General features: G+C 36.0%; 2 protein-coding genes across 3 annotated transcripts in view; one reads left to right on the top strand and one right to left on the bottom strand.

Annotated features, from left to right (window-relative positions):
- Positions 1-19,942, bottom strand: part of LOC123525433 (uncharacterized) — a 30,061-nt gene extending 10,119 nt beyond the window's left edge. Inside the window, exons 1-16 of one of the 2 annotated variants that reach the window (XM_045304474.2) lie at positions 19,790-19,942; positions 18,284-18,458; positions 17,794-17,969; positions 16,939-17,297; positions 16,448-16,551; positions 15,655-15,792; positions 15,050-15,192; positions 14,495-14,571; positions 10,407-14,197; positions 9,634-9,714; positions 7,139-7,286; positions 6,452-6,606; positions 4,131-4,332; positions 3,567-3,640; positions 2,925-3,089; positions 701-898 (exon numbers count right to left, since the gene is read on the bottom strand). In XM_045304474.2, coding sequence (XP_045160409.1) covers positions 701-898; positions 2,925-3,089; positions 3,567-3,640; positions 4,131-4,332; positions 6,452-6,606; positions 7,139-7,286; positions 9,634-9,714; positions 10,407-14,197; positions 14,495-14,571; positions 15,050-15,192; positions 15,655-15,792; positions 16,448-16,551; positions 16,939-17,297; positions 17,794-17,969; positions 18,284-18,418 — 5,946 coding nt within the window. In that variant the 5' untranslated portion in view covers positions 18,419-18,458; positions 19,790-19,942. The remainder of the gene's footprint in view (positions 1-700; positions 899-2,924; positions 3,090-3,566; positions 3,641-4,130; positions 4,333-6,451; positions 6,607-7,138; positions 7,287-9,633; positions 9,715-10,406; positions 14,198-14,494; positions 14,572-15,049; positions 15,193-15,654; positions 15,793-16,447; positions 16,552-16,938; positions 17,298-17,793; positions 17,970-18,283; positions 18,459-19,789) is intronic. The other variant, XM_045304475.2, reaches the window with a different exon arrangement.
- Positions 19,943-22,953: 3,011 nt separating this feature from the next.
- On the top strand, positions 22,954-24,981 carry LOC123523660 (uncharacterized). The gene is made up of 3 exons (XM_053539909.1): positions 22,954-23,230; positions 23,602-24,117; positions 24,690-24,981. The coding sequence occupies exons 1-3, from the start codon at positions 23,046-23,048 to the stop codon at positions 24,895-24,897; spliced, it is 909 nt and encodes a 302-aa protein (XP_053395884.1). The 5' UTR covers positions 22,954-23,045; the 3' UTR covers positions 24,898-24,981.
- Positions 24,982-27,401: the final 2,420 nt, after the last annotated feature.

Genomic DNA, 27,401 nt, shown 5'->3' with positions numbered 1-27,401 from the left:
TGTTACGAGCTTAACTTTTGTATAACATTACATCATTATGACGTCATACTTAATTTTATACTTTTATGACGTCACTGCTTAATCATAACTGAGCTCTTTTGCTTACAGAGATCAAAACGAGTTTTACGGCCCCACACATAAGTCAGTACAACTTTTTATAATGATAAATGCTTTTGAAATGTTGATTACAACCGTTTGGCCCTGGAATAATTTGTATGTAATGCAATAGAAGTATAATCTCTTCTGTCACAATCATACAGGGAAGAATGTATCATCCAATCATATTTTATACAGCAATTAATGCAAGTCTTGTTACAATTGTCAACTTTACACACATTCAATTGAAAAAAAATCAGTCCAAACTTCCATGTTGAAATATTATTCTTCATGGTTTACTTTATATAATCAATTAATGAATGTAACTATTAGAGATTTTTTAAGGTAGTTCGCCCATAATGACAAGCAACAACTTCAATTCTAATGAATTCTCTGTACATCATTTCAACTTCCTCAGCTGTTATGTTAATTTATGAGCTCCTATTAGCAAAACTAACAACCTGAAAGTGCCAAAGTAGTATATGAGGATATGCAAATGAAGGGAAATTGGAGATCGTTATCACAGGTCCACTACCTTAAATCATCATAGTTCAGCTACTAACAATCTTAGCAGCCTGTTAAATACTGAGCTATTATAACCTACTTTTATTTTTGTGAGATGCATATGTCTGGAGCATGTGATATAGACAGGGTGTGGCCAGTCGCTTGTTTCAAACACAACGCCAGCAGCATGAGCACAAGTTACATGGAATGACAATGTACACCTGCCATTAGAACACTGTACACATGTCCTTCTAATGTATGTAGGATCTGACACTATTCCACTGCAGTACTGGCACTTCTGTAAAAGTTAAGATTACCATAGGCTAATCTTAAATCTTACTGTCAAGAATTATCATAATATTTTCAATGATTATTCAAAATTGCATTCGCGAACAGCTCTGAATATAATGTGATCTGTTCAAGTGACTGTATAAATCAAAATTTAATATTAAAATCCTTCCAAGACTGTATCAGTTCGTTATTTTATCATCTTTAAAAAGTATTATAATTATGCAAAGACGGAGTAAAAATGCAGATTTTATGAAGATAATATATTTTTGATCTTTAAAGAGAAATTAATTCAAACTTTATATAAAGTTCTTAAAAATCATTTATATTCCTGGGAGACTAATTTTTCATATTATCCACAAAACAAAATCCATATTAAATAAAACTAGAAAATGCTTTTGTAAAAAAGCGCATGTCTCCCCCAATGCAAAGTCCTATAGGCAAGAAGTCAATAGGGGTCAGGAGCGAAAGTCAAAGAGACACTGATGGTTGGCTGCAATAGGGATCACCTACTTGGCATGTCCAGTCATCCCGCTAAATTTCAACATTCGTGGCCTAGTGGTTCTCAAGTCACTGTTCAGGCTCCTGTGACCTTGACCTTTGATCAAGTGACCTCAAAATAGTTAGGGGTCATCTACTCTGCATGTCCAATCATCCTATTAAGTTTCAACATTGTAGGTCAAGTGGTTCTCAAGTTATTTCCAAAAAATGATTTTACATGAACAGGCCACTGTGACCTTGACCTTTAATAGACTGACCCAAAAATCAATAGGGGTCATCTACTCTGCATGTTCAATCATCCTATGAAGTTTCAACATTCTGGGTCAAGTGGTTCTCAAGTTATTGATCGGAACTGGTTATCAATGTTCAGGCCCCTGTGACCTTGACCTTTAACGGAGTGACCCCAAAAACAATAAGGGTCATTTACTCTGCATGAACAATCATCCTATGAAGTTTCAACATTCTGGGTCGAGAGGTTCTCAAGTTATTGATTGGAAATGGTTTTCCATGTTCAGGCCCCTGTGGCCTTGACCTTTAACAGAGTGACCCTAAAATCGTTAGGGTTCATCTACTCTGCATGACCAATCATCCTATGAAGTTTCATCATTCTGGGTCAAGTGGTTCTCAAGTTACTGACCGAAAATGGTTTTCAATGTTCGGGCCCCTGTGACCTTGACCTTTCACAGAGTGACCCCAAAATCATTAGGGGTCATCTACTCTTTATGACCAATCATCCTATTAAGTTTCAACATTCTAGGTCAAGTGGTTCTCAAGTTACTGACCGGAAATGGTTTTCAATGTTCAGGACCCTGTGACCTTGACCTTTAATGGAGTGACCTCAAAATCGATAGGGGTCATCTACTTTGCATGTACAATCATCCTATGAGGTTTCAACATTCTGGGTCAAGTGGTTCTCTAGTTATTGATCAGAAATGGTTTTCAATGTTCAGGCCCCTGTGACCTTGACCTTTGACGGAATGATCCCATAATCAATAAGGGTCATCTACTCTGTATGACCAATCATCCTATCAAGTTTCAACATTCTGGGTCAAGTGGTTCTCTAGTTATTGATTGGAAATGATTTTCAATGTTCAGGCCCCTGTGACCTTGACCTTTGACGGAGTGACCCCAAAATCAATAGGGGTCATCTACTCTTCATGACCAATCATCCTATGAAGTTTCAACATTCTGGGTCAAGTGGTTCTCTAGTTATTGATCGGAAATGGTTTTCAATGTTCAGGCCCCTGTGACCTTGACTTTTGACTGAGTGACCCCAAAAACAATAGGGGTCGTCTACTCCAGCAGCCCTACAACCCTATGAAGTTTGAAGGTTCTAGGTCAAATGGTTCTCCAGTTATTGCTTGGAAATGAAGTGTGACGTACGGACGGACAGACGGAAGGACGGACGGACAAGGCAAAAACAATGTGGCTACTGGGGGAGACATAATTCCTATTCAGACAGTTAATTTTCAAAGTTAAAATTAACAATTCATATCCCAACAAAGGCACCGTACTGGAAAAAGTCCTTTACATACCAGCCTAATACGAGCATAAGTGATGTTTGATGTATTTATTGGTTCTCGTCTCTGGATGTCTTCAAACTTCACCTCTTTGATTGCCAATGCACAGACAATGTGTGCCCACTTGCCATCCCTTGTTGGCTTCAATGCCCCACCTCGTAGTGTACACAATACACACTCCTGTAACAAGATATCACAGTAACTGTGAACAATTGCTTTCTTGCTCTAGATTAATATTAACGTTTATGTCATTTTTTTTCTAAGAAAAGAAGAGGGTAAGCAAGTAAAATACAGCTTGTTTATTTAAAGCATAAAATTACATTGGAGAAACATTTATCAAGTGCCAATGAAGTTATATATATCAAAGACAATTAACCAAACCTGCAATCCTGGATCATTATGCATTCATACTTTGGATTAAACTGAAAACTTCTCCACATGACCAATAGGTGGAAGATCTATTAACTTCTATTAAAGTGCATTATTCATAATTTTCCGACATCATTTCTTGCGTTTTCAATCTACTCCTGTGTCCAACAAAATCATTGACCTAAATTTTACAATACAAATTTACAAGAACAATACATCGTAAAAATATGCACAAAAAAGTTTCCTATTTGAAAGCAAGCCTTTTGTTACAAACAAGTGTATGCTTACAGCTTCAATTTTCTGTTTGTGACACCTTGAGCATCTCCATGTTGTTCCTATTTCATGTTGCACACCATAACAACCTGTAGAAAAACTGACATTCATCATATCCAAACCACAAAATTTCATGCCCATAAAATTAAATGATTTCAAGCAATCAAGTCATTTGAATCCTGTAGATAATATAATATTTGTGAAGGTTTTATTTTTTGCCAGTATCAATGAATAAAGCAATTCTAAAGATGAAAGTTCAAAACAGTCATGAACATCATGAATCTTTTAAGAGTGGCCTCTATTGCCAGTAGGGTAGACGAGTCTGTTTCAAATCCCTTACCCATCATAGCTGTAAGAAATGCCATTTTGGAGGTAGGCTTTGTTTGAGGAAGCTACCAAGTAGACAGTGGTTCCACCCAGGTGCCTGCCTTTGCATAAAATATTGTCCGCAGGGACACCTGAAATCTTCCTCGACTATTACATTTGGAAAGTTGTTGTATCACTTGAGCTGCTTCAGTGTGATTTGACATTTATCAACAAAAAATCCATCTTTTAACCACAAACAATAACCAAACTTACTAGCATGCACACAGACTTTACAATCCTCGCAAACAAGCAAAGGGCTCAAACCATCTTCATCAAGCAGTGTATTAAATCCAAATGGGTTTGGATTGTCTGTACTTGTAGCAAAACACATCTCTGGAATCATAGGTAGAGAGCGCTGTGGCATCACAGCTTTATGCTTCTTTGGTGACCTTGTTTCATGAGCATCTGATGTGATCTGATATACACAATAGAAACATGTTTAACATAACATTCTGACAACAACAGTTTCCTTTTTTCCACAGGTTATTATCATCATGCTCTCTGTTCAGTTATGGCCATACAAACAAGAGGACCATGATGGTCCTGAATCGCTCACCTCTTCCCACATGACCCAGTTTTGAGTATGACCTCGTTTTTTCTATTATTTGACATAGTGACCTAGTTTTTGAGCTCATGTGACCCAGTTTTGAACTTGACCTAGATATTATCAAGATAAAAATTCTGACCAATTTTCATGAAGATCCATTGAAAAATATGGTCTCTAGAGAGGTCACAAGGTTTTTCTATTATTTGACCTATTGACCTAGTTTTTTAAGGCACGTGACCCAGTTTCAAACCTGACCTAGATATCATCAAGGTGAACATTCTGACCAATTTTCATGAAGATCCATTCAAGGGTATGGCCTCTAGAGGTTTTTCTACTTCAAGACCTACTGACCTAGTTTTTGATCGCAGTTGACCCAGTTTCAAACTTGACCTAGATATCATCAAGATGAACATTCAGACCAACTTTCATACAGATCCCATGAAAAATATGGCCTCTAGAGAGGTCACAACATTTTTTCATTATTTGACCTACTGACCTACTTTTTGATGGCACGTGACCCACTTTCGAACTTGACCTAGATATCATCAAGATGAACATTTAGACCAATTTTCATACAGATCCCATGAAAAATATGGCCTCTAGAGAGGTCACAAGGTTTTTCTATTATTTGACCTACTGACCTAGTTTTTGATGGCACCTGACCCACTTTCGAACTTGACCTAGATATCATCAAGGTGAACATTCTGACCAATTTTCATGAAGGTCTCATGAAATATATGGCCTCTAGAGAGGTCACAAGGTTTTTCTATTTTTTGACCTACTGACCTAGTTTTTGATCGCACGTGACCCAGTTTCAAACCTGACCTAGATATCATCAAGATGAACATTCAGACCAACTTTCATACAGATCCCATGAAAAATACGGCCTTTAGAGAGGTCACAAGGTTTTTCTATTATTTGACCTACTGACCTAGTTTTTGAAGGCACGTGACCCAGTTTCAAACTTGACCTAGATATCATCAAGGTGAACGTTCTGACCAATTTTCATGAAGATCTTGTGAAATATATGGCCTCTAGAGAGGTCACAAGATTTTTCTATTTTTAGACCTACTGACCTAGTTTTTGACCGCACGTGACCCAGTTTCGAACTTGACCTAGATATCATCAAGGTGAACATTCTAACCAATTTTCATGAAGATCTTGTGAAATATATGGCCTCTAGAGAGGTCACAAGGTTTTTCTATTTTTAGACCTACTGACCTAGTTTTTGATGGCACATGACCCAGTTTCGAACTTGACCTAGATATCATCAAGATGAACATTCTGACCAACTTTCATAAAGATCCCATGAAAAATGTGACCTCTAGAGTGGTCACAAGCAAAAGTTTACGGACGGACGGACGGACGACGGACACCGCACGATCACAAAAGCTCACCTTGTCACTTTGTGACAGGTGAGCTAAAAAAAAACCTCTGTGTTTAAGGTTTCCTAACCAATTCTAAAATTAAGCCTCTTCCCTAACATTTCCTTTCCTCTTGAAATGTAATAGTATTTTTTGTTAATAGTCACCTAAACAAAATTTAGGTCAAAATTAAAGCAACTTTTCCAGCTTTTGATGGTACAGGAAAACTGGAAGTGTCCTTTTCAGCAATGTTTCAAGCATGGATAAGCACTGGGTAGAACCGACACTGCAAGACAGGCGACTGGCTTCCTCACAAGAAGAATTCTACACCCAATACAACGTTTCCATCCACATCCCTGAGAAGCAAGTGATTAAAGTCTGCAACCTAAACCACTCTGCCATGGAGCACCCACTCCCCAATGTAAACTATTAAAGATATATATACATATATGTTTGGAGGTGTTTTTTTTGCTGTATTATTATATTCCCTTTAAGACATATTTTCCATGAAATATAAATTTGAAAAAAATATTTTTGAAAAGAAATAATTTCGTACCTATTGATCCTTTGATTTTTTTGGGTCATGTATCCCTAAAGACAAGATATTTTTTGTTTAGCCTTACCTTAAATGGCACAAATAGAGCACATATACAGCAGTGGGGATGATGTTGAGAGAATGCCTTATTAAAATCCATCTCCGCATCAAAATCTAGTGGCATGTTTTGCCACAGTCTATTCAAAGGTTTCATCCATTCAACAGACTTATCAAAGTTGTCTCCTGAAATATATGATATTCATTTCTGTATAGTATTTCTGGGGTTTTTCATAGAACAATGAAAGTAAGGCTTCAAAACAATTTAAATCTTAATATACTGACCAACAGAACTGATAATACAGTTACACATCAACTGACAGTATGTAATACAGTGTGATCTTGTACAGCAAACAGAACTGAGAGTACTGAATTATGTTCCTGTACAACAAACACTCTAAGCACTAAATTGTGTCTGTTGTTCAGTGGTGGAAGTTCTGGATAATTTTACTAGCAATTTCTACAAAGACAAAGAAACTTCTGCTTTTGTAGAAAAGTATCTGATCTGCTTGTAGTGAAAAATGTAGTGACCATGAAAAGAGTTTTCCTTCCCAGTATAGTACAAGAGTAGTGTCATTTGCCACAATACATCTACATGCAAAATTATTACATAATATCATATACAAACTCCATTTGTATGCAGCTATTTTTGTTATTTAATATTTTTGTACATCAGCAACACATTTTAGTTATATTTACGTAGTGTGATCAATTTTACCTTTTTTCGAGTTCTCCTCCTTCGACTTTTTCAATGGACTCCTCTTTTTACACTTCCCTGACTCGGAAACATCTTTCTTCTTTTCAATCCCTCTCTGCTGCTTACTGTCTGGGATTTCCTTCAACTTCCCTTTCCCAGATTTGCAGTTCTGATAACACAAACGATATCATATTTATCATAAACTGATCTGTGCCTCAACCCAAATTAATTAACTTTAAATAAGAAATTAGACTCGATTTTGATAACCTTAAATTTTCACATTTTTTTCTTATGATGTTTTTTTTTTTTTTTTAATTACTGCACTTTCTTAAAATTCCACAAAAACTATTCAGGAATGTTCACAGTTTAACAATTAATAGTAAATGAATTTCTACAAAGGAGCAGCTATTTAAGCGAACTCAAGGAAAGCAACAGAGTAAATCTGAATTAGAATAATTTCAAAATTCAACTTTGAATTTTGCTCAAAGTGCCAAATTCAAACAAGAGATCACAGAGTGATCTTGGCGCCCACCAATGTGCCATTTTTGAGTGTTCCAAATTTCAAGACTTAATGACTAGCTCAAAGTCAAATTTCATTTCCGTACACAACACTGTGCATGTGGTCCAAATTCGAAAGCTGTAGCTTGAGAAATGTGAAAGTAGGTCACTAGATCAATTTCAAGACAAAGTTCTTTGTACACAAAACTATGCATATGCATAAAGTTTGAAGGCTGTAGTTTGAGAAATGTGAAAGTAGGTCACTAGGTCAATCTTAAGGTCAAAGTTTATTTCGGTACACAAAACTATGCAAGTGGTCCAAATTTGAAGGCTGTACCTTGAGAAATGTGAAAGTAGGCCACTAGGCCAAAATCAAGGTCAAATTACACTTCAGAACACAAATCTAAGCATGTGGTCCAAATTTAAAGCCAGTACCTTCAAAAATGTGAAAGTAGGTCACTAGGTCAATGTCAAGGTCAAAGTTTGTTTCGGTACACAATCCTATGCATGTGGTCTAAATTTGAAGCCTGTAGCTACAAAAACGTGAAAGTAGGTCACTAGGTCAATCTTAAGGTCAAAGTTCATTTCGGTACACAAAACTATGCAAGTTGTCCAAATTTGAAGGCTGTAGCTCGAGAAATGTGGAAGTAGGCCACTAGGTCAAAATCAAGGTCAAATTTTATTTCGGAACACAGAACTATGCATGTGGTCCAAATTTGAAGCCTGCACCTTCAAAAACGTGAAAGTAGGTCACTAGGTCAATGTAAAGGTCAAGGTTTGTTTCGGTACACAAAACTAAGCATGTGGTCCAAACTTGAAGGCTGTAGCTTGAGAAATGTGAAAGTAGGTCACTAGGTCAAAATCAAGGTCAGATTTCATTTCAGAACACGAAACTATGAATGTGGTCCAAATTTGAAGCCTGTACCTTAAAAAATGTGAAAGTAGGTCACTAGGTCAATGTCAAGGTCAAAGTTTTTTTCAGTGCACAAAACTATGCATGTGGTCCAAATTTGAAGGCTGTAGCTACAGAAATGTGAAAGTAGGTCACTAGGTCAAAATCAAGGTCAACTCATGTCAAGGTTCATCTTGCCACTCAAAACCATACATGTGGTCCAAATCTGAATGTTGTAGGTTATCAACAAGAAGATTTTAAAAGCTTTTCCCTATACAAGTCTATATAGGCCATGTGACCCCCAGGGCGGGGCCATATTTGACCCTACGGGGATAATTTAAACAAACTTGGTAGAGCACCACCAGATGATGCTACATTACAAATGCCAAAGCCCTAGGCTTTGTGGTTTGGACCAGAAGATTTTCAAAGTGTTTCCCTATATAAGTCTATGTAAACCATGTGACCCCCGGGGCGGGGCCATATTTGACCCTACAGGGATAATTTGAACAATCTTAGTAGAAGACCACTAGATGATGTCACATACAAAATATCAAAGCCCTAGGCCTTGTGGTTTTGAACAAGAGGTTTTTCAAAGTTTTCCCCTTTATAAGTCTATATAAACCATGTGACCCCTGGGGCGGGGCCATATTAGACCCCAGGGAAATAATCTGAATCATCTTGGTAGAGGACCACTAGATGATGCTTCATACCAAATATCAAAGCCCTAGGCTCTGTGGTTTTGGACAAGAAGATTTTCAAAGTTTTTCCCTATATAAATCTATGTAAATTATAGAAATAAACAAAGGGCCATAACTCACTAAAGAATTGTTGAACCAGTCTGATTTTCAGGGGGACACAACTAGGGTACCAATACATCATTCTGACAAAGTTTGGTCAAAATCCCCCTAGTAGTTTCTGAGGAGATGCGATAACGAGAAATTGTTAACGGAAGGACGGACGGAATGACGGACGGACGGACGGACGGAAGGACGACGGACCACGGACGCAGAGTGACTTGAATAGCCCACCATCTGATGATGGTGGGCTAAAAATGTAATTCCAAAAAGCAATCTTCAAAATCTCCTTTAAAGATCTCTTCAAATTATCATTTCAACATATTTCTTACCTTTAAAAAACCAGCAGTTGTAAATTGGTGTTGTGCAACCATAATAGTATACAATTTACCATGCAAATTATAGTACCATACCTATGGTTATAAGTAATAAATACGCTAGTAGACTACATAAAACGAGCGATCTATTATCAAAATACATGTATGAACAAGTAGGTAAATGAAAATGATAAAGAAATATTTGATCTTGTTTACTGTTGTTAATAAAAAATACAAGTGGTGTATTGAAAATGTTAGACTGAGGCAAGTGTGATGAAATGACCATAATTCATGATTCAATATTTTTGTATGATTCTATCAACTATTTGTTTTGTTGGGTAAAACAGTAAAACATTGTTTATCAACAGAGATTTTAGTGTATCGTGATCAGCTAACCTACCCAATGTTCCTGGATTTCTTTCAAGAGTTAATCTCTTCTCTGCATGTAAATGACAACTTCCACACATGCATCATGCATATCATCTTAATGAACAAACAGCATACTACTCCCCGTAACTTGGCATAAGATTCAAAGCTTTACCTCCAACTTAAAAGTATTGTGCTATAATGAGCTAACAGGACTTGCTATCAAGTAAAATATACTGTATTATTACTGTGAAATCATCTAATTTCTTGGACATGCTATTTCATATTTATGACTACGAAATCCAAGAAAATCAGTCCTCCATGACAAATAATGATTTCACAATATGCCTATTTCAAGTTACACTTGCCAAAGTCTAACATGTAACTAATGTCACATATTGCATAGATCATAGGTAACAAACCTTTTTTGAAGGCGAAGTTACGAAGTCACTTGGTTTACATGTATTCTCCTTCACCCCATCAGCTGCTGATTTCCGTCGCTTTCTATTTTCTGCCTGCTTCCCCTGCCCAGTGAATGCATTGTAACTGGTAGTCTGAATGATAGTTGATGATGGATCCAACCCATTTCCAGTCATAGGATAGACTGGCATACCATCCAGATCTGATCTGAATGAACTTGAAAGATTCATAGAATTGCTGCCAACTGAATAATTGGATAAAGTGTCCGGTTCACTTTTAACACTAACACAATCTCCCTCAGATTCTAACTTTAGAATGGGAGCTTCCATTTCCAGCATCGGTGCTTCCATTTCCAAAATAGGGGGTTTTACATCTTCACTTTCTTCACCCTCTAGTAACTGCGATGGGATAACTCCACTATACAAAGAGGGGTCAGAGAACAATGGCTTAATGTGTGACATGGTTGATGCAAAAGTTTGTGAAATTGGGACGATCGGTTGTGGTACAAGTTGCATATGTTTATTTGGGCTCTGCAACCTTGGAGGAGGTGACACACTTAAAGATTTACGATGTAATGAAACGTCACTTTTTGCTTCCTTCAGAAAAGGAGAATATTTGTCAGCATTTGAGGAATCATCACCATTTGAATTAACTTCTACAGAAACTGCACTGTATTTCAAATCCCTTGTATCAACAACGCTTTCTTTCATATTCAAAATTCTGTCAGGACTTGTCACCTGTGTAAAGTCTGTGACATTACAATTTTTGTCTGTGTTACCCACTGTATTTTTCAACACAGCACTAGCATTTGCACTAGAACACTGCCCTACACTTGTCCCACTTGTATAGCTTGTTGCAGTCAATGTGCTCGGTGAATTTATGCTCCTAGAAATGACCGATGACGGAACAGACATTTGAACATTTAAAGCTGGAATAGTGTTATTTAAAAGCTGTGGTGTATTTAAGCTTGACTTAGATTGATTTATTATGTTATTCACATTATTTTGTGTACCAAGTGTAATACTTTTCAGTGCTTTCACAGTTGTAACACCTTTACCATTAGGATCAGTCACTAGTAAAACTGGAGCAGCTGTGTTCAAGCTGTTGTTTGAGACAGTAGTCTGCGACTGAAGTAAAATCTGACCAACCTGATTTTGTTTCCCCTGTGAAGAGACGGCAGTAACAATACTGTTACCGGCTGGTGTCTGCACAACACTACCAGAAATATCGCTGGTGGTGGGCCTCATCACAGGGATATTCAGTAAAAAAGTCTGATTTCCATGTGTAACAATTCTTGGCTGCACACCTGCAGCATTGCCAGTAGCACTTGACATACCTAACTGTACTAAACCCTGATTTGTCATAGCAACTAACTGTGGACTGGTTATCACATTTCTAACTGGCGTCTGAGTCACAACTGGACCAGTAGGATTCGGCTGAATAACTTGGGGACGTAACATGACACCCTGGTTGCCAGCAACTGTCTGAGCCTGCAGCTGAGACCCAAACTGCTGTCTCATCAACAATGGATTAGCAATTTGTCCCATATTTATAACCTGCCCACTAACGGACTGCGTGGCATTTTGATTTTGTGGGGCAGCCGAAAGTGGTGTTAACTTTTGTCCATTTGAGATCATTCGTATTCCTTGTGAATTATTAATCTGTCCTTGTTCAACATGTTGATTATATGACACGGCAGTACTCTGACCTGGAGTATACACAGACACACTCTGAGATGGTTGAATATTTACAGCTGGGTTCAGAGTATTATGTACACGTGTTTGTGATGTTAAAGATATTGATGAAGTATTTACAACTGGGGATAAAACTGGTGGTGACTTTAATGATGGCGATGTATTCTGCATTAGAAATGGTGATTCAGACGCTGATAATCTTGGTGGGGATGTATATTGCTGACCCTGAAGCTGAACATGATGTTGCATGCCAGTTGGGGACTGAATCCTCACAAAACTTGAACTGGCTGACCTCCCTTGAGGGGATTTTTGTAATGTCTTAGACTGAACTGGTGAAATCCTGTTACCTGTTGGAACTGGGGAGATCTGCTGATAACTACCTTGTAATGGTGAAGTAGCAGGAGAGTTCTGACGCCCTGGGGATTTCATAGACGGACAGCTGGACCTCAGTATTGCTGGAGATTTCATTTCATTAGACATTTTCTTGCCCTTTTCAGCAAGACTTACATCCACTGTCAAGCTGCCGTGCTTTCCCTGAGATCCTGGTGCATGCTGCAATTGCTGCTGAACAGACTTTTGGACAAGATCAGATTTCGGTTGACTATGTAACGCTGACGACAACTTGTGAATTGTAAACAACAGATTCATATCAGAATGTTCAGCTGGTTTCACTGTCTTTGAATGATCAGCTTGATTCGCAAGCTGTGAGAAGTCTAAACTACTTGTTGCTGCATTTTTACCAAATTCTTTACAGTACATAGGATTAGTTGGATTTTTTATAGACTGCATTAATTTACTCGAAACTGTTTCACCAAACAGTGGCGCTGAATATACAGACTGTTCATTCATTGTGTTACAATTACTGTTAAAATCAGAGGTAGCCTTGTAATTAAACAATCCTTTACTCGATTGATCTAGGTATTTGTGGGTTTTTGTAGACTGCTGTTGGATAATATCATGCGTCAACTGTATAAGCTCCTGTCCGAGATCTTTATGTTTCTCTACTAAATCTTGCGGAAGTTTGCATTCCATTTCTGGTTCAGTTTTTACCTTAAGCTCTTGAACTTTCTGCTCATTCAAATTTTTTGCTGCCATTTTTTTCTTACACACATAGTTATGTTCATTGCTACTTGTCGGTTGATTTGTCATTGCTTTGCTTCTTTCTTGTACATCTAGTTTAATTATACGTGAAACAGCTTCAGAATTATTATCTTTCTTATACTTTTGAAGGAACTGATCAGTTTGATGTTTTAATTTCTCTATGTCTTCCTCTAAGTTTATTGAACTTTTAATCTCAGTTTTAATGGCATCCATTTCTGTATTTTCCTGTTTAATGTCAATTTTTGCCTTTTTCTCCACTGGTTCTGGCTCAACCGCTTCTGTTTTAACTTCAACAATTGAACTTTCAATACTTGCACTCCTTTCGCTTTTTCCAACCCTTCCAGAAGTGCAAAACTGATCAAAATTTCGTTTTGCAGCATTTCTCCTCCCTAGATTTCCATCCGATATAGAGTATAAGAAAGCTTCTTCAAATGTTTTAAACTGTTTCTTCTCTTGAACTTTAGCTTCTGGTTCAGCTTTTAAAGCAACTGTTCGGCGACTGTCGTTCAAATAAACATCTATTTTTGTTTTACTGCTTCCTGATGTTGCATCACTATTCTCACTGTCGGATTCCACTTTTATCTTTTTGCGAGAAGCACACTTTCCCTTTGTATCAGCTGTGTTCCCTTTCTGATCAATTTGTTCCACTTTAAGAATTTTAACACTACCTTTTGGTTCTTTCTTAATTCTAGCTACCTCTGTGACTTCAGATTTTGGTAATTCGACCATCTCATGATTTTTCTCTTTCACATCTTCTTCCTCAGCATCTGTATCCTTTGATTGCTTTTTCAAAAACTGTTTTTTAGCATGACCTTTATCTGTGGACTTGTTTTCGTTATCTTTGTTATCTTTCTTGACAACTTTTGCAGATTTGATATGTGGATGTGCAGGTTTGTTTGCATCATCTGTGTGAACAACTGTTGTTTCTGTTTTAACTTTAGGCGGTCGACCTCTTTTTCTGTTTCGTTCTTCCACTGCACTGTCTTCCTCTTCAGAATCTAGAGATACACAGTAAAAGTCAAACAACTTCCAAAGCACATTTTGTGCACTGAAAATCTCAAAAAGATAAGCTTCACAGCCTGAAGACTGTTCTGCAGTACAGCATTACACTACTGACAACAATCATGGAAGAATAAGGGGAATTTGAATGTCTTTAATAGATGATTTTAGTCATATTTTCAGCACTATTTGCCCTATTTTCTAACTTCTTCATTCCATCAATATCCTGAAATTCTGTGTTAATTTTAACACATACTGACAATAAATTGCTTATCTTTTATGTAACAAAATCATACCTGTGGTTTTTATCTTCGATATTGGATGCCTCTTAGGCCCAATTCTTCCAGAGGAGTTAGGCTGTTTACGAGAGTCACTGCAAAAGGAAGGAATAACAATAATTAAGTTTTGCCATACAACATTAATTGAATCAACATAAAAATAGGTTGGCAAGTTAATAAGTACAGTCATAATGTGAAAAATAGCTATGTTTTTAAAGCTTGATTTAAATAAGTATGTTTTCCACAGGTAACTAAAGTCTGAGGGACAACAACTTCGTATGATGTACAACGTCACTGACAGACTCCTCATGTAACATAAGGAAACAATTTTACTTAATTTTATAGGCAAAATGGGTAAAACAGATTTTTTCTTAGAACATTACTTACTGTCCATAACATTATAACAATTGAAAATATAAAAAAAAATTCAGAATTTTGAAACCGGTTAGTTGTTTGTATGAAATCAAATCGAACCCATATTGAAATGCTGTTTTCTTTCCTGACGACTTTACAATATCCCCTTGCAGAGATAGAGAGTAAAATGTTAAGAATGAAGGTAATCGAAATGGTTACCTGTGTTTGTATAATTTACTCTGATCATCCTCTGGGTGAGCAGCCAGGTCCTTGCCTGCTTTCCATGCTTCAAACTTCTCTGGCTGGAATCTCTTCACAAATGTGTCCATTTCAATCTTCACACCATCATTACGACACTTGCACTATAGTGAAAATGTTATGGTTTTGTTTTGTTTGTTTGTTTTTGACTTTGCACTGTTTTTTTTCAACATCATTTCAGTTATGGAATGGTGGGCTGTCAATCTAACCAGTGTTCCTGGATACTGTACCAGTACTAACCTGTTCTTTGTAACTGCCAAATTCTCCATATGAATAGGCCATGTCCTCATTTCTTTCTCCATACTGCTATATGAACAATGAAATACAAATGTCTATCTTTGTGTTCAGTCTATACATGTAGCAAATTCAATTACTTCTTCATCTGAAAAATGTCTTATGCTTTCAAATGCAGGATCCATTTGATCAACACAGATTGATAGTTACTTACATGGTGTTACTCTGCCATTTCCATTAAACCATTTTCATGAATGTGGCTCAAACTTATAATCATGTGACTTAAAACAAGGCTACTTTCTTACATAAAATTCTACTGAACTACAACCTACCTGCAGACATCTCTTCCCATATTCTATCCAGCGCAATGAAGCAAAGTTTGTTGACTCTGCACAGTTGAATCCGTGGTTATACCCAGCATGGTATCCATATGGAAAGGTGATCATAATTTCACCTGCTTCTTGGGTTATCTGAAAATTGAAAAATATAAGATATAAAACTGTTGCAACAGAAGTTTTATGAGTCGCTGTACAAGAAAAACATTGTGAACTGCTTTCTCAAATGCATTTATGTTATAAAACAGACAACACAGACTCTCAACTTTGATAGCAGAATAAGAGCCTGTATTTTTGAACTTTATCTGAAGTGTTACATATTTATGACAAAAACTATTTATATATACAATTTTTTCCCTAATTTAGTCATTATGAAGCAATTTTCCCCTCCTAATGGGCTCTGCCACCATTCCCCTGGTACTGAAAAAGCCATTTAGCATTCAATTATGAAGATAAGATTTAAACAAGTCATTTAGTTTATATTAATTTGTTTTAGCTCGATTGTGATGAAAGCTTCTAGCTTATTGTAACCACTCTAAGAGTCCGCTTCCTGGAAAAACCAGTACTGGTCATGGTTGTGACCCCAGTGGGGCTCGAAGCCACGACCCCTGGATCGAGTGGCCGGCACCTTATTCACTAGACCACCGCTCCCCTTAAACAGGTCATTTAATGCATAATGACCCTGAAACTTTAATGATGTAAAACATATGATTTTAAAAAGTGACAGATTCATAGCTTCTTATATAAAATTAGAAACTATGCTTGTAAAATATGTGAATTCCAAGTTTACCTTATCAAACGGTATTGAGTACTGTCTTAAAACTTTGGGTGATATCAATGTCATCTTGTGTCGCAAGAATGCTGGACATGCTTGGAAACTACTCGGAAAGAAACCTGCAGAACAAAAAGTAACATGGATATATTTTCATAGTGTTGCTATAATGCTATAAATATCAAAGACAACCGATTAACTTGTAGCTAAACACAGAACATTAAAAATTCATTTTTCTTTCGTTTTAGGATTTCACATTAATTTTTTCATGTTTGTAAACCATACAAGAAACACAACCATTATATAAATAATTACACTAAGGCTAAGGTCATATATCTGTTCCAGTGCAATGCATTAACTTTTTCATACATTTCATTTTTCGCTGGACATAAAAAAAACACATCTTACTGCAAGATTTAAGCATTTCTAAACACACTCTGTTTCTGATTCTGTCAAGCCAAGACAACATTTATTTGTAGATGAATTATACAACATGAATAACTTTCTACCTTGAGCCAATCTCTCCAGCCTTTTGCCATGCTCTGGTGGTATGCAGTACCATGTTTTTGGAGCTCCGAAGTGGATGTAATTGATACTGTACAAATCCATGTCTTCAGTGTGCCAAGCAAATGTTGTCTTCCACATTCCAAAGTATAGATAGGCCGTATTTACACCTTCAATCTTGATACCATAATCACTGCCAACAAAATCCAGGATGGATCCCAGCTTATTAATGTTCCAGGACTCCTGATCTTCATCAGTTAGAGTACCAGAAATATCAGCTCCATACATAGGGTTGACAAATGTGATGTTCTTCCAGTACTTTCTATCCAACTCATCATAATCAAAATGTTTCGGCGTACGAAACCTATAAAACAGTAAGGGAATTAAGTACAGTTATCTCAAAATAAACTTCCAACATGTGCATTGTAATTATATACAATCATTTCAGTTATTTTAGCTAGAAATGTAATTATTAACGATTTGCGAAACCTTCTTGAATATTCTATAAACTTTCTATCAGTTACTGTGACCTAAAATTAATCATAAAATATTGCAGTCTTTAATGATAAATTTAAAATACTAATCTTTCTTCAAAAGTAATAAGACTTCATGATAGCATAGAGCTATCTCCAAATACATCTATTATTTTCTGGCAATGTTTGAATTAAACCAAAATTATCAGCAAAGCTTAACACAGCTCCACTTTTCTACAAAAATATGTTTGACTGCTGAAAATATGAACAACAACAGAGTTAGACAGAATTAGCACAAAAAATGATCACACACATCAACCTTTCGTTGGTCTACAGCAGTGTTATCATTGTGCCGAGATGAGATTCAGAACAATCTACAGAACTTACCTCTCTCCATTTGCAAGTTTTTCGAAGTCTTTTACATGTATCTGTTTCTTTTGTATATTATACTGTGTATAGAGGCCCTGACTACCATACACCTCTTGCACAATGGGGGCAGGGATCACTATATCCAGATCATCATAACCAGCCTTCCTTGGTACCCACTCTTTTGGCGGAATAATCTATAACAAAATAATCACATATTTAAATCTCATCACGAAGTACATTTGATCCATTAAAACCTGATTTAAGCACAATTCATCTGTTTGAAATTAACTCTACTCTTGGACTATTTAATATAATACAGCTGAGCTAGCAATTTTCAATGATTTTACACTAACTATAAAAAAAAATACCATTAAAACCTGCATTACATACCCCAATTATGAAGAAACTCATATATATGGACAAATTACAGTAAGTTAATACTGTAACACTGTTAAAAAAATTTTTTTAAAGACTTAGAGTTATCTATATTTGCATGTCACAGTCTTACCTTTGCGAGTCCGGCCTTGTGAGCACCTTGTGATTCAATATATTCTATGTATTTATTGAAGTCCTTGAATTCCTCCCATGTTGGCCTAAAGACCATGATCTTGGGGATATTTGTTCCTCCACTTGAAGACTCCATCTTGCCGGCATAAACATCAGCCTGGCTAGATGGAAACACTCTACAACAACAAAAAAATAATCAGTCAAGACAAGAAAAACAAACAAAAATAATATTAGATATAAACCAGTTATTGATCAAAACACTTTGTTCCAAAGATTTTAACATAAGTTTCAAAGTTCTCATTTGACAAAAATATTATCAACTTGCACTTAATAAGCTCTTTCTGCAACTCTTTAAGCCAGGAAGCTATTTTTGCAATTTTTTGTGTCTTTGCCATTGGTAGTGTCATAGGGTGTACATTGTATATTCATTAATAACTAATAAATCATATTTCAAACTAAATATTACCAGTGTTCACTTTTCTTATTCTTATTTTCTTATTCCCCATACATTGCAATTATTCTGTGTCTATTCTAGTCTACTCTAGCTGTCTATCAGTAGTGTTTGGTCGTAAGTCATTGTAAGTTAGAAGTTTAGTCCAGTATTCCGTAGTTTAGAGATATTGCATGGTTACCTTTCTTTACTAATTCTAACACGTCATAACCAATCACAAACAAATATCTTGTCCCATGATGGGCGCCATTGTCGTTCAAGTAATGAGCAGACTGCAGAATACTATTGGATCTAAACACTGTCTCACTCAAAAGAATTGTACGAAATATTATCATGATCCGAAACAGAAAAAAAAATGAAATAAAATCTTCTTGAAAATAAGTGACAATGTTCTTCTTCTTCTTAATACTACACTCCCTCATAATAATGAAGATTATGTGTAGGCACTGGTGAATTTAAAATAACTAAAAATATAGTGTTTGTACATAGGGAAATTTATAGTATACAGGAGCTAAAAGTTTTTTGTTTTTTTTTTCTTATACAAAGTTAGATCATAAAACTGACAGAATAATTAAACTTGTTACTGTATGATGCATAAAGGGATTGAGTTATTGATATTCAACTACTAAGGGAGGATAATTTATTTAATGCCTGATAGACAAAAAAATTCCTTTCCAAGTATTTTTCACTTTAAATATTTGAAACAGACTATAGCATAAAAATATCCAAAATGGCTTCCAGACCTGGCTGTCACGGCAAAATTATTCCTTTCTTGGCGTAATAGTTATACTCCTTTACCAATGTTATTACTTTAATGCAACGTAAAACACATAGAGAAATGAATTAAACCAACAAATTATACACAATGCATGAAATTATATTGCAAACGCTCTCGTTTCCTGTTGAAACGGTTTGTTGTGATAGCGAAAATGTCAAAGTAAACAACACGATTTTGTAGCAAAACTAATAAAAATCGGTGAGTAACTCAATATCAGTAACATAACAAAATATTCAAAGAATGGAAATAAATTGGTAATTTTTACCGACACAACTTACAAAACAGGTAAATGTCAAATAAATTTTCAGTAGTCACATCCCAAAATGGCTTACGTGACCATGAACGTGAGCCAAATCACTCAAAATGATAGAACTTCATGAATGAGTCCGAGGTAAACTCCTTAATAAATTAAAAGAACATTCCGACGTTTAGCTGTATATTCAGTTTTTCATGTATGTCAAAATAAATTGATCCGATCGCACTAGACGAAACTGTTCAAGTATAAGCTAACTTTTCTGCTGCAATCGCGCATTATTCATATGTCAACGCATACATTTGTGATGGTTCGAAAGAAGTGCGATAAATTCGGTATAGTTTATTCCAAATTACAATGGATATTTCACCGAATAAAGAATAACTTCCTGATTTATAACACGTACTTGATATTTTTTAAGTGGGGAAAGCGGCACGTAGTAAAAACAACACTTGACGCTATAGATAACGTCAACGTTATGACATTGTCCTATTAACCTTTATTAAAGGGTAAGGAATGCCTGACAATGAGTTAATTTTATATGAAAGCCACCCTCAAGCCCTTTATATTGCTGAAAGAATTTTTAAAATCAGACCACTACTGAAAAAGATATGGCAGTTTGCAGTTGAAGAAAATTGCTGATCATCCCGTGGAGGCAGCCATTTTAGTGTGTTTATGTATGTATTTACACACTGCTGAATTATTTATTTATCAAATGACCTCCTAATCATATTAATTTCATAATATTTTATGTTTCTTGAGTGTAATATGTAAAACATGGTATTTTCTTTTATTATGGCTGGAAAAAATAGGGTTTTTTGTTGCCATGGAAACAAAATGCCATTTTTCTCAAATATTTAAATTGTCATAACCGTTACTTTCTCGTTTGTAAGCCGATTTTGAAAATTCTTTCACTTCTTTAAATGATTTAAGAACTTCAGAATGTACTTAGAAAATTCGACAAATAAAAAGGATGTAGGGCCTTGTCGATTTTTTTTGCTAGCTAGACTGATTTGAACATTCTTTTTTTAATATTAATGAGAGTCTACGGGAAAATCACAATTTTTGGTAACATTTTCGCGAATATAATTCTTGTTCTACAATGTAGATTTTAATGAAACTTTTTATAGTTGTACATAAATATATGACCTATAATATGATGAAATAAAATGTATAGGACCGTGGCTTGATTTTGAGATAGTTGCCCATGATTAAAGTGATCCTCGCATTTCAAGCTGATTTTAAGACATTTTTGGAACTCTTTTTACATGTTAGATGTTTTAATATCATATTATAACTTTAGAAAGGTTGTAATACATTTACTTCGCTGAGTTCTTAAAACATGTTAGAATTTCAGAAGAGATATTTAAAAAAAATCCTATCCTGGCTACACAACCAAGATAAGAGTTTATTTAAGCATAAGTATAAATTTAAGAAACACAATTTCCCTAGGGAATGATATGAATATAAGACCGTTTGTATTATAATTGTCAAAAATTACATTGACACATATACATTTTGCAGAACTTCATTAGAAATCCAAGTTTGTAAAATCATTATTACTTCCCTTTGTTTATATCGATATTGCGCAACAATGATAGACTGAAAATAGATTAATTCAGAAGATACACGTTCGCTGTTACAAAAAATGCTTTTTGTTTAAGATGGTTGAAAGACCCAAATTTCTATCAAAGGTAAATGTAAAACTAGAAATTATATTGAAATCAAAAGAAAGAGCTAATTAAAGTATTAAAAAGGTAAATGTAAAACTAGAAATTAGCCTATATTGAAATCAAAAGAAAGAGTCAAATTTCAAAATACTTTCGTATTAAAGTGAGGTAATTAAAGTACTAAAAAAATCATATTCATCTGGGTTACGGAAGGTCAGGTGCCCGCTCGTGCCTGAAATAATGACAGATGGGGTGCCTGGGGTCTTCCTCCATCGTTTAAAGTTGGAAATTCGCCGTGTGAGCTATCATTTTGCATGTCCGATAATATAGTAATAACATAGCCAAAAACATTTGCTTTTGCTACCCATTATATACGTGTTCAAAAATTCAACAAAAAGTAAAAAATCTTCTACTTTTACTTGATACGTATTTGTGATCTGTTTAACATCAAAACGGTATTTTAATTCTTTTTTGTTGTTTGTTTTTTTTTTTTGCTTTGATTTTTCTGTTGCCATTTAAGTTATTTGTGCTGTTCTTTTTTGTTTCGTAAAGAAAGAAAGCGCTTGTCCCGTCCTCTTTTTTTTATTGTAAGTGCACTTTATTTTTTCTCATTTATGTCCAAACACATATCGAGGGTTCAACGCAATAGGGGTGTATCTACATGTAGATACACCCCTATTGCGTTGAACCCTCGATATACTCTCTTCTGTTAATTCCCAAAATTGTGGGTTTTTTTTATCGAATTTGTAACAACGTAGTTTTTGTGGAATTTAGGAATTGTTCGAGACATCTGCATATTTCAAGCACGGGTTTAGCGTCTTGAGACCCAGTAATGATTATTAGAGAACCCTGTATTTCATCAGCACGTGCGCCGTTAGCTCACCACCGAAGCATGTAGTTTGATAGCGGACACTCGCATATGGCTTCCGGAATGATGCTCAAGGCGGTGTAACACTGTAGACCTGATAGTAAATGGTGCAAACAGCTGCGTACAGATTAAGTTCTATACAGATTAAGTTCTATACTCGACAACATTTCTAACACCGCACCTGGTTTTTTGTTTTTATCTCTGCTATTTTTTTTACAGATTTGAATGAAAATTTGACACATATTTTAAAGATTATGTTATTATAATAAAAGTCTTCTTAAAAACAAGGTGTGGTAATGAAGACCTATATTGATCTTCGTTCATCGCTACTGTTGGGATTTACACTAAGCCTAAGGTTTCTTATTTTTAGTAATTTTGTTATTAAGTAAAATGTGTACATGCCCTTCTTATTTCTATATAGAAAATCTGATTGCTATCGATTATTGGCCGGAAGAATATTCTTCGGTATGGTGGGTAAATGATTAATCCAGTAGAGCCCGACAAGCTTTTCGTGGTATTTCATTATTGATAGAGTTAAAAGAAATGTGTGTGGTATCGTGTAAACACGTTTGATCTCATAACAGAAAAAATCACGAAAAGGTCTATACTTGGCTTTAAATTTCTTATCAATATTTTCTTTTGGAACATGCCTTTATTATACAATGACCTTCAATTTAATGTTGATAAATAGGACTGTGCTTTGTAGCCTTCTTTTACTATAAACTTGTATTTGGTGCTTCGTTATGATTGTTTCAAAACTGATAGTATCGGCTTTTCTTTCATTCGTTATCTGCACGTGTTTCGCACAGAATCCTGGTGATCACCCTCCATTGTCCAGACATGGATTGGTTACGGATCAGCACTTACGAATGATGTCAAATATGATGCTAAAATATGTTATATCCAAAGGATGTGACTATGTGCACGCGTGAGTAAAATAAAATAAACTTAATAATGATTTCTGAAACGTAAAAATGGCGTAAGTAACCATTCTGCGGCGAGAAATATCATTGCGTTTAAATGAATTCGTTAAACATTAAACATGGTCAAAGAGAATATTTTCTTTCAAAACAAACAGTTGAAGAATCGAAAACGTGCAAACAACTTGACACATATTATAAATATAAGTTGTGACAAACAGCCATATTATTAGGGTTCTCAGTGATTCTGAGAGAAAAAAGACGTATTAATCTGATTCAATTTCGAAGTATTCAGTGAAACGGAATTGAATTCAATAATATGCACATTAGATGCTTTTATTATGTATTGTGTTGTCGTAAAAACTTCGTTCTTTTCCAGATTTGTCAAGGGACATTATTACAAGTATGGTCATGTTGATGATGACCACACCCACAATAGAGACGGCACTGTAAAAACGTGTGACTGGAAACCTTGGGTTGAGAAAAAGTGTGGCCAATACCATATCCCAATTGAATTATGCTGCGCGCTCATGGACTGCGGTGCCCCCAGCAGCATGGACGCTCTAGGTGCGCCATACGACATGGTCGAAAAATGTAACATGACGGACGATATGCATAGGATACATGGGTTTGGAAAACGAAGCAGTAATGGTAGGTATGGTGATCCACAGTCCACAAGTCACATGTGCCAAGGTTTTCAAGCTGCAATAATGATCGGAAAACGTGAAGGTCCATTGGATTCAGCTGTCGTTCATCAAATAAAAAATGTTACGCTACTATCGCAACATGGACATCTTGCATGGACAACCAGTTTCAAAAATTCCAGTGCAAGGGAAGACGTTCTGAACAGTGCGCGATCTAGACTGATTCGAAGATGGTGTAAAGTCTTTAGTAGGTAAGGAATTGTTTGTATACAGCATAATATCAAAGGATGACCATTTTGAAAACAGTCAAAGCTGGATTAAGCAGCCAGCAAGGAAGCGGCTCAATACGACTGCTTTATAATGGCAGATGGCAACTAAAAACAAGTTGAAAACAGAACACACGGGATCGGGAGGTCGAAGGTTCGAGCCCCATGGGGAGCGTTCGTCCGGGGGATGTTTGTCATGGGACTTGTTCCGAAAAGACCGGTTCGTGAGCCGCGAGCTAGTTAAATGAATGGTTACCGACTTCTCTCTACTTGGCGCTTGACATAGTGGTAGGAGTTGGGAGGTAATGACCAGTACGCACAATAAAGGTGTCTCATAAGCCAAACTGGCTGGCCCTTTCAATAGGGGTGACACTGTAATAAACAAGACCTTTACCTTTACCTTTGTATCAGACGTTGATATACCACGAAGTAGTGAAAACCAGTCATGAATATTTGTAATTCTGAAACGTTTTTTTCTGCCAACATACTATAGACACTGCGTTCACTCTCTGAAGCTTATGTTCGTTCTCCATATACATTGTTATCTCAAATTTCAGGAACATCAACAAGAAATACCATCTGAACGAAATAAAGTTCACCCGACGATCGATGTACTGGTTGGTGGACATATACAAAGCTTCGCTGCAACATCACGTACCGAATTACTACACACATGGGCTTGTTGGGTGTGGTATAGATTATGCTATGGTCGCTTTCAACGTACAAAAATGGCAAACAACTTTATACAAACTTGCATTGAAATAAATGGAATCTATTTGGTATCACTTTATTTTAAATGATTCTATTTCTGAAATATTCACTGCGAAAACGGCAGATAATTATTTTCAATAGTTAGTTTTCCATTGGTACCGTTTTGTTTGTGACGAGTTATGTTACTTGAAAATTTTCAATGTTAAATGAACATACGTTGAAATAAATGGGGAGCGCTGTTTTTGTTGAACTACGTCGTTGTCGTTTTCAAAGTACCTATAATGTCTAATGAACTCCCGTTGAAATAAATCCAAGGATATTGCATTTACTTGGTTTCAATACTTTTCAGACTATGCTATAGTCACTTGAAATCAGTTATTTTGTGTGTGTGTGTGGGGGGGGGGATTAAAACACACAATTTTAGGTCATATAGCCACTTTCCAATTTTGATGGTGCAGGAAGACCACAGCTAGGTGCCCAATCTGGCATTATTTCCGATATGGGCGAGCATCTGGGTAGTCCCACTAACCTTCGTAAGCCAGCTGGATTCGGATCGCTTTCACATGTGAAAATATCTTGAAATATAAAGCGACGTTTCGAACCCAAAGTGGAGATAATTCAAAGCCATCCTTGCTTTTAATGAAGAAACACATCCTGTGTAGAAACAATATAGTGCAGACCTTATTTGTTTGGTATCATCTGCTTGTGTTATATGCTACAGTACAGTTGCTTTGACAACTTCAGTGTAGAAAATTGCAACTACAATTCATAAAATACTATTTTCATTACATAACCATGTATACAACTGTTACTAAACTTGTAAATGGAAATATATCTGCTAAGAGTCTGGACGTGTACCTGTACCTCTACCACTGCATGTGTTATGAAATTTTTTAATGAACGTACATTGAAATAAATGGAAGTATTCATTCAGTGTTACTTCGTTTTTGTAGTACGATACTTAATGAAAAACAGCTCAGTCAGGACTACAGCCACCATGGCTTGTATCTTAATTAGGACCCGGGCGGAGGGGGCCCGCCGCCCCCCCCCCCCCCCCCCCCCAGTTGGCAGAGAGTGACCTATATTCATCAATGTTGCACCCAAATATTTTGACAAAGGAATAATATTTTCTCAAAATCTAGACCCAAAAACGCACAGAAACCTCCATTTCATACCTATATTTCAAAATTTTTAAGGAGGAGAACCCCCTGAACCCCCTAGAATGACGGCAGTACCCCTCTCAGTATCTAAAAATTTATACAAAAAAAATGCACCAGAGGCCACCATTTCATACCTGTATTTCACAATTTTCTAGGGGGAGAACCCGTTGACCCCTCTAAAATATCAGGGATACCTCCTCCCATACATCAAAATTTAGACAAAAAGATGCACTACAGCCCAGCATTTCATACCTGTATTTCAAAATTTCCAGGGAAAGGGCCCCTGACCCCCCTAAAATGAGGTGGTGGGGGGACTCAAATTTTAAAACATAAAAAGCAACAGAGGCCACCATTTCATACCTGTATATCAAAATCTTACAGGGGGAATCCTCACTCATTCCCAAAACACGGACAGAGCTCTCCACCTTCCCTCCCGTCACTGGTGACGCTTTTGTTCTAAATTGGTGTCCCCCCACCCATATCAAATATTTCTGGATCCGGGCCTGGGACCAACTGTTTATAAAATATTTGTTAATATGGTATTATTCCTTTCTTCCATGGGGGGATATTTAATGATTTTCTATTAAAAAGTTTAATGATCATCTGCAGAGTGGAAATTAAAACGTTATCTCACAATATGAACATCATCAGATAAATGAATCAATGTTTGTGAACAACTGTTTAACGGAAACATTTCTGCTGGGACATATAGTCCAGTAAAATGGTGTAAAAATACTTCAGAAAATGGGGAAAGCACAAAACTTGGTATATAACTACTTTAGGGCAAAACACTAAAAATGAGCATGAGACCCACTCCAAAAAATCCAATATGGCCGAAAAATCCAAGATGGCCGCCAAACATGTATATATGATCAAAAATACCTAATATTATCTTTAAAACTTCTATAGACACTTACAGTCATCAGTAAAATTAGCTAAAATCACCTGTTTGAATAAATTCAAACATGTTATATTAACAAAAATACAACTCTTCCAACAAAAATTAAAAAAAGTTGTCTCCCTTGGATAAAATTTGCTTTTAAGCAGAAGAAAAGTCAGAATGCATTTATGTGAGTCAAAATTAAGTATATAACGGTAACTGGCAAATAAAGAATGTTTAAAATGGCAACAGTCCTGTGCAGAACTTTACAACAGCTGTAAATTATTATAAATACATTCGAACTTCGTTAACTGGAACCCGTCAGGACCGACAAAATGTATTCGTGTTATCGGTAGTTTGAGTGATCGGAGAATTTATTATAAAGGAATTTGGTAGGTTCAAGTGAGGGATGGTGTTCAAATTATCAGAGTTTGAGCGAACGAAGTTTGTCTGTAGTATGTATTACTGAATGAATGACATGTGTTTCACTTTGTCATTAGTTTTCGCGACTCAGAACT

The sequence above is a fragment of the Mercenaria mercenaria genome, chromosome 3 (genome assembly GCF_021730395.1).
Source record: "Mercenaria mercenaria strain notata chromosome 3, MADL_Memer_1, whole genome shotgun sequence".
Classification (NCBI taxonomy): domain Eukaryota; kingdom Metazoa; phylum Mollusca; class Bivalvia; order Venerida; family Veneridae; genus Mercenaria; species Mercenaria mercenaria.
The sequence above is the reverse complement of the archived record's forward strand: the minus strand, read 5'-3'. Positions and strand labels throughout refer to the sequence as shown.

Coding starts and splice junctions, on each gene's coding strand:
- LOC123523660 (XM_053539909.1), top strand. CDS start 23,046: ATGATTGTTTCAAAACTGATAGTATCGGCTTTTCTTTCATTCGTTATC. Junction 23,231..23,601: donor GGATGTGACTATGTGCACGC/GTGAGTAAAATA, acceptor GTTCTTTTCCAG/ATTTGTCAAGGGACATTATT. Junction 24,118..24,689: donor TGGTGTAAAGTCTTTAGTAG/GTAAGGAATTGT, acceptor CTCAAATTTCAG/GAACATCAACAAGAAATACC.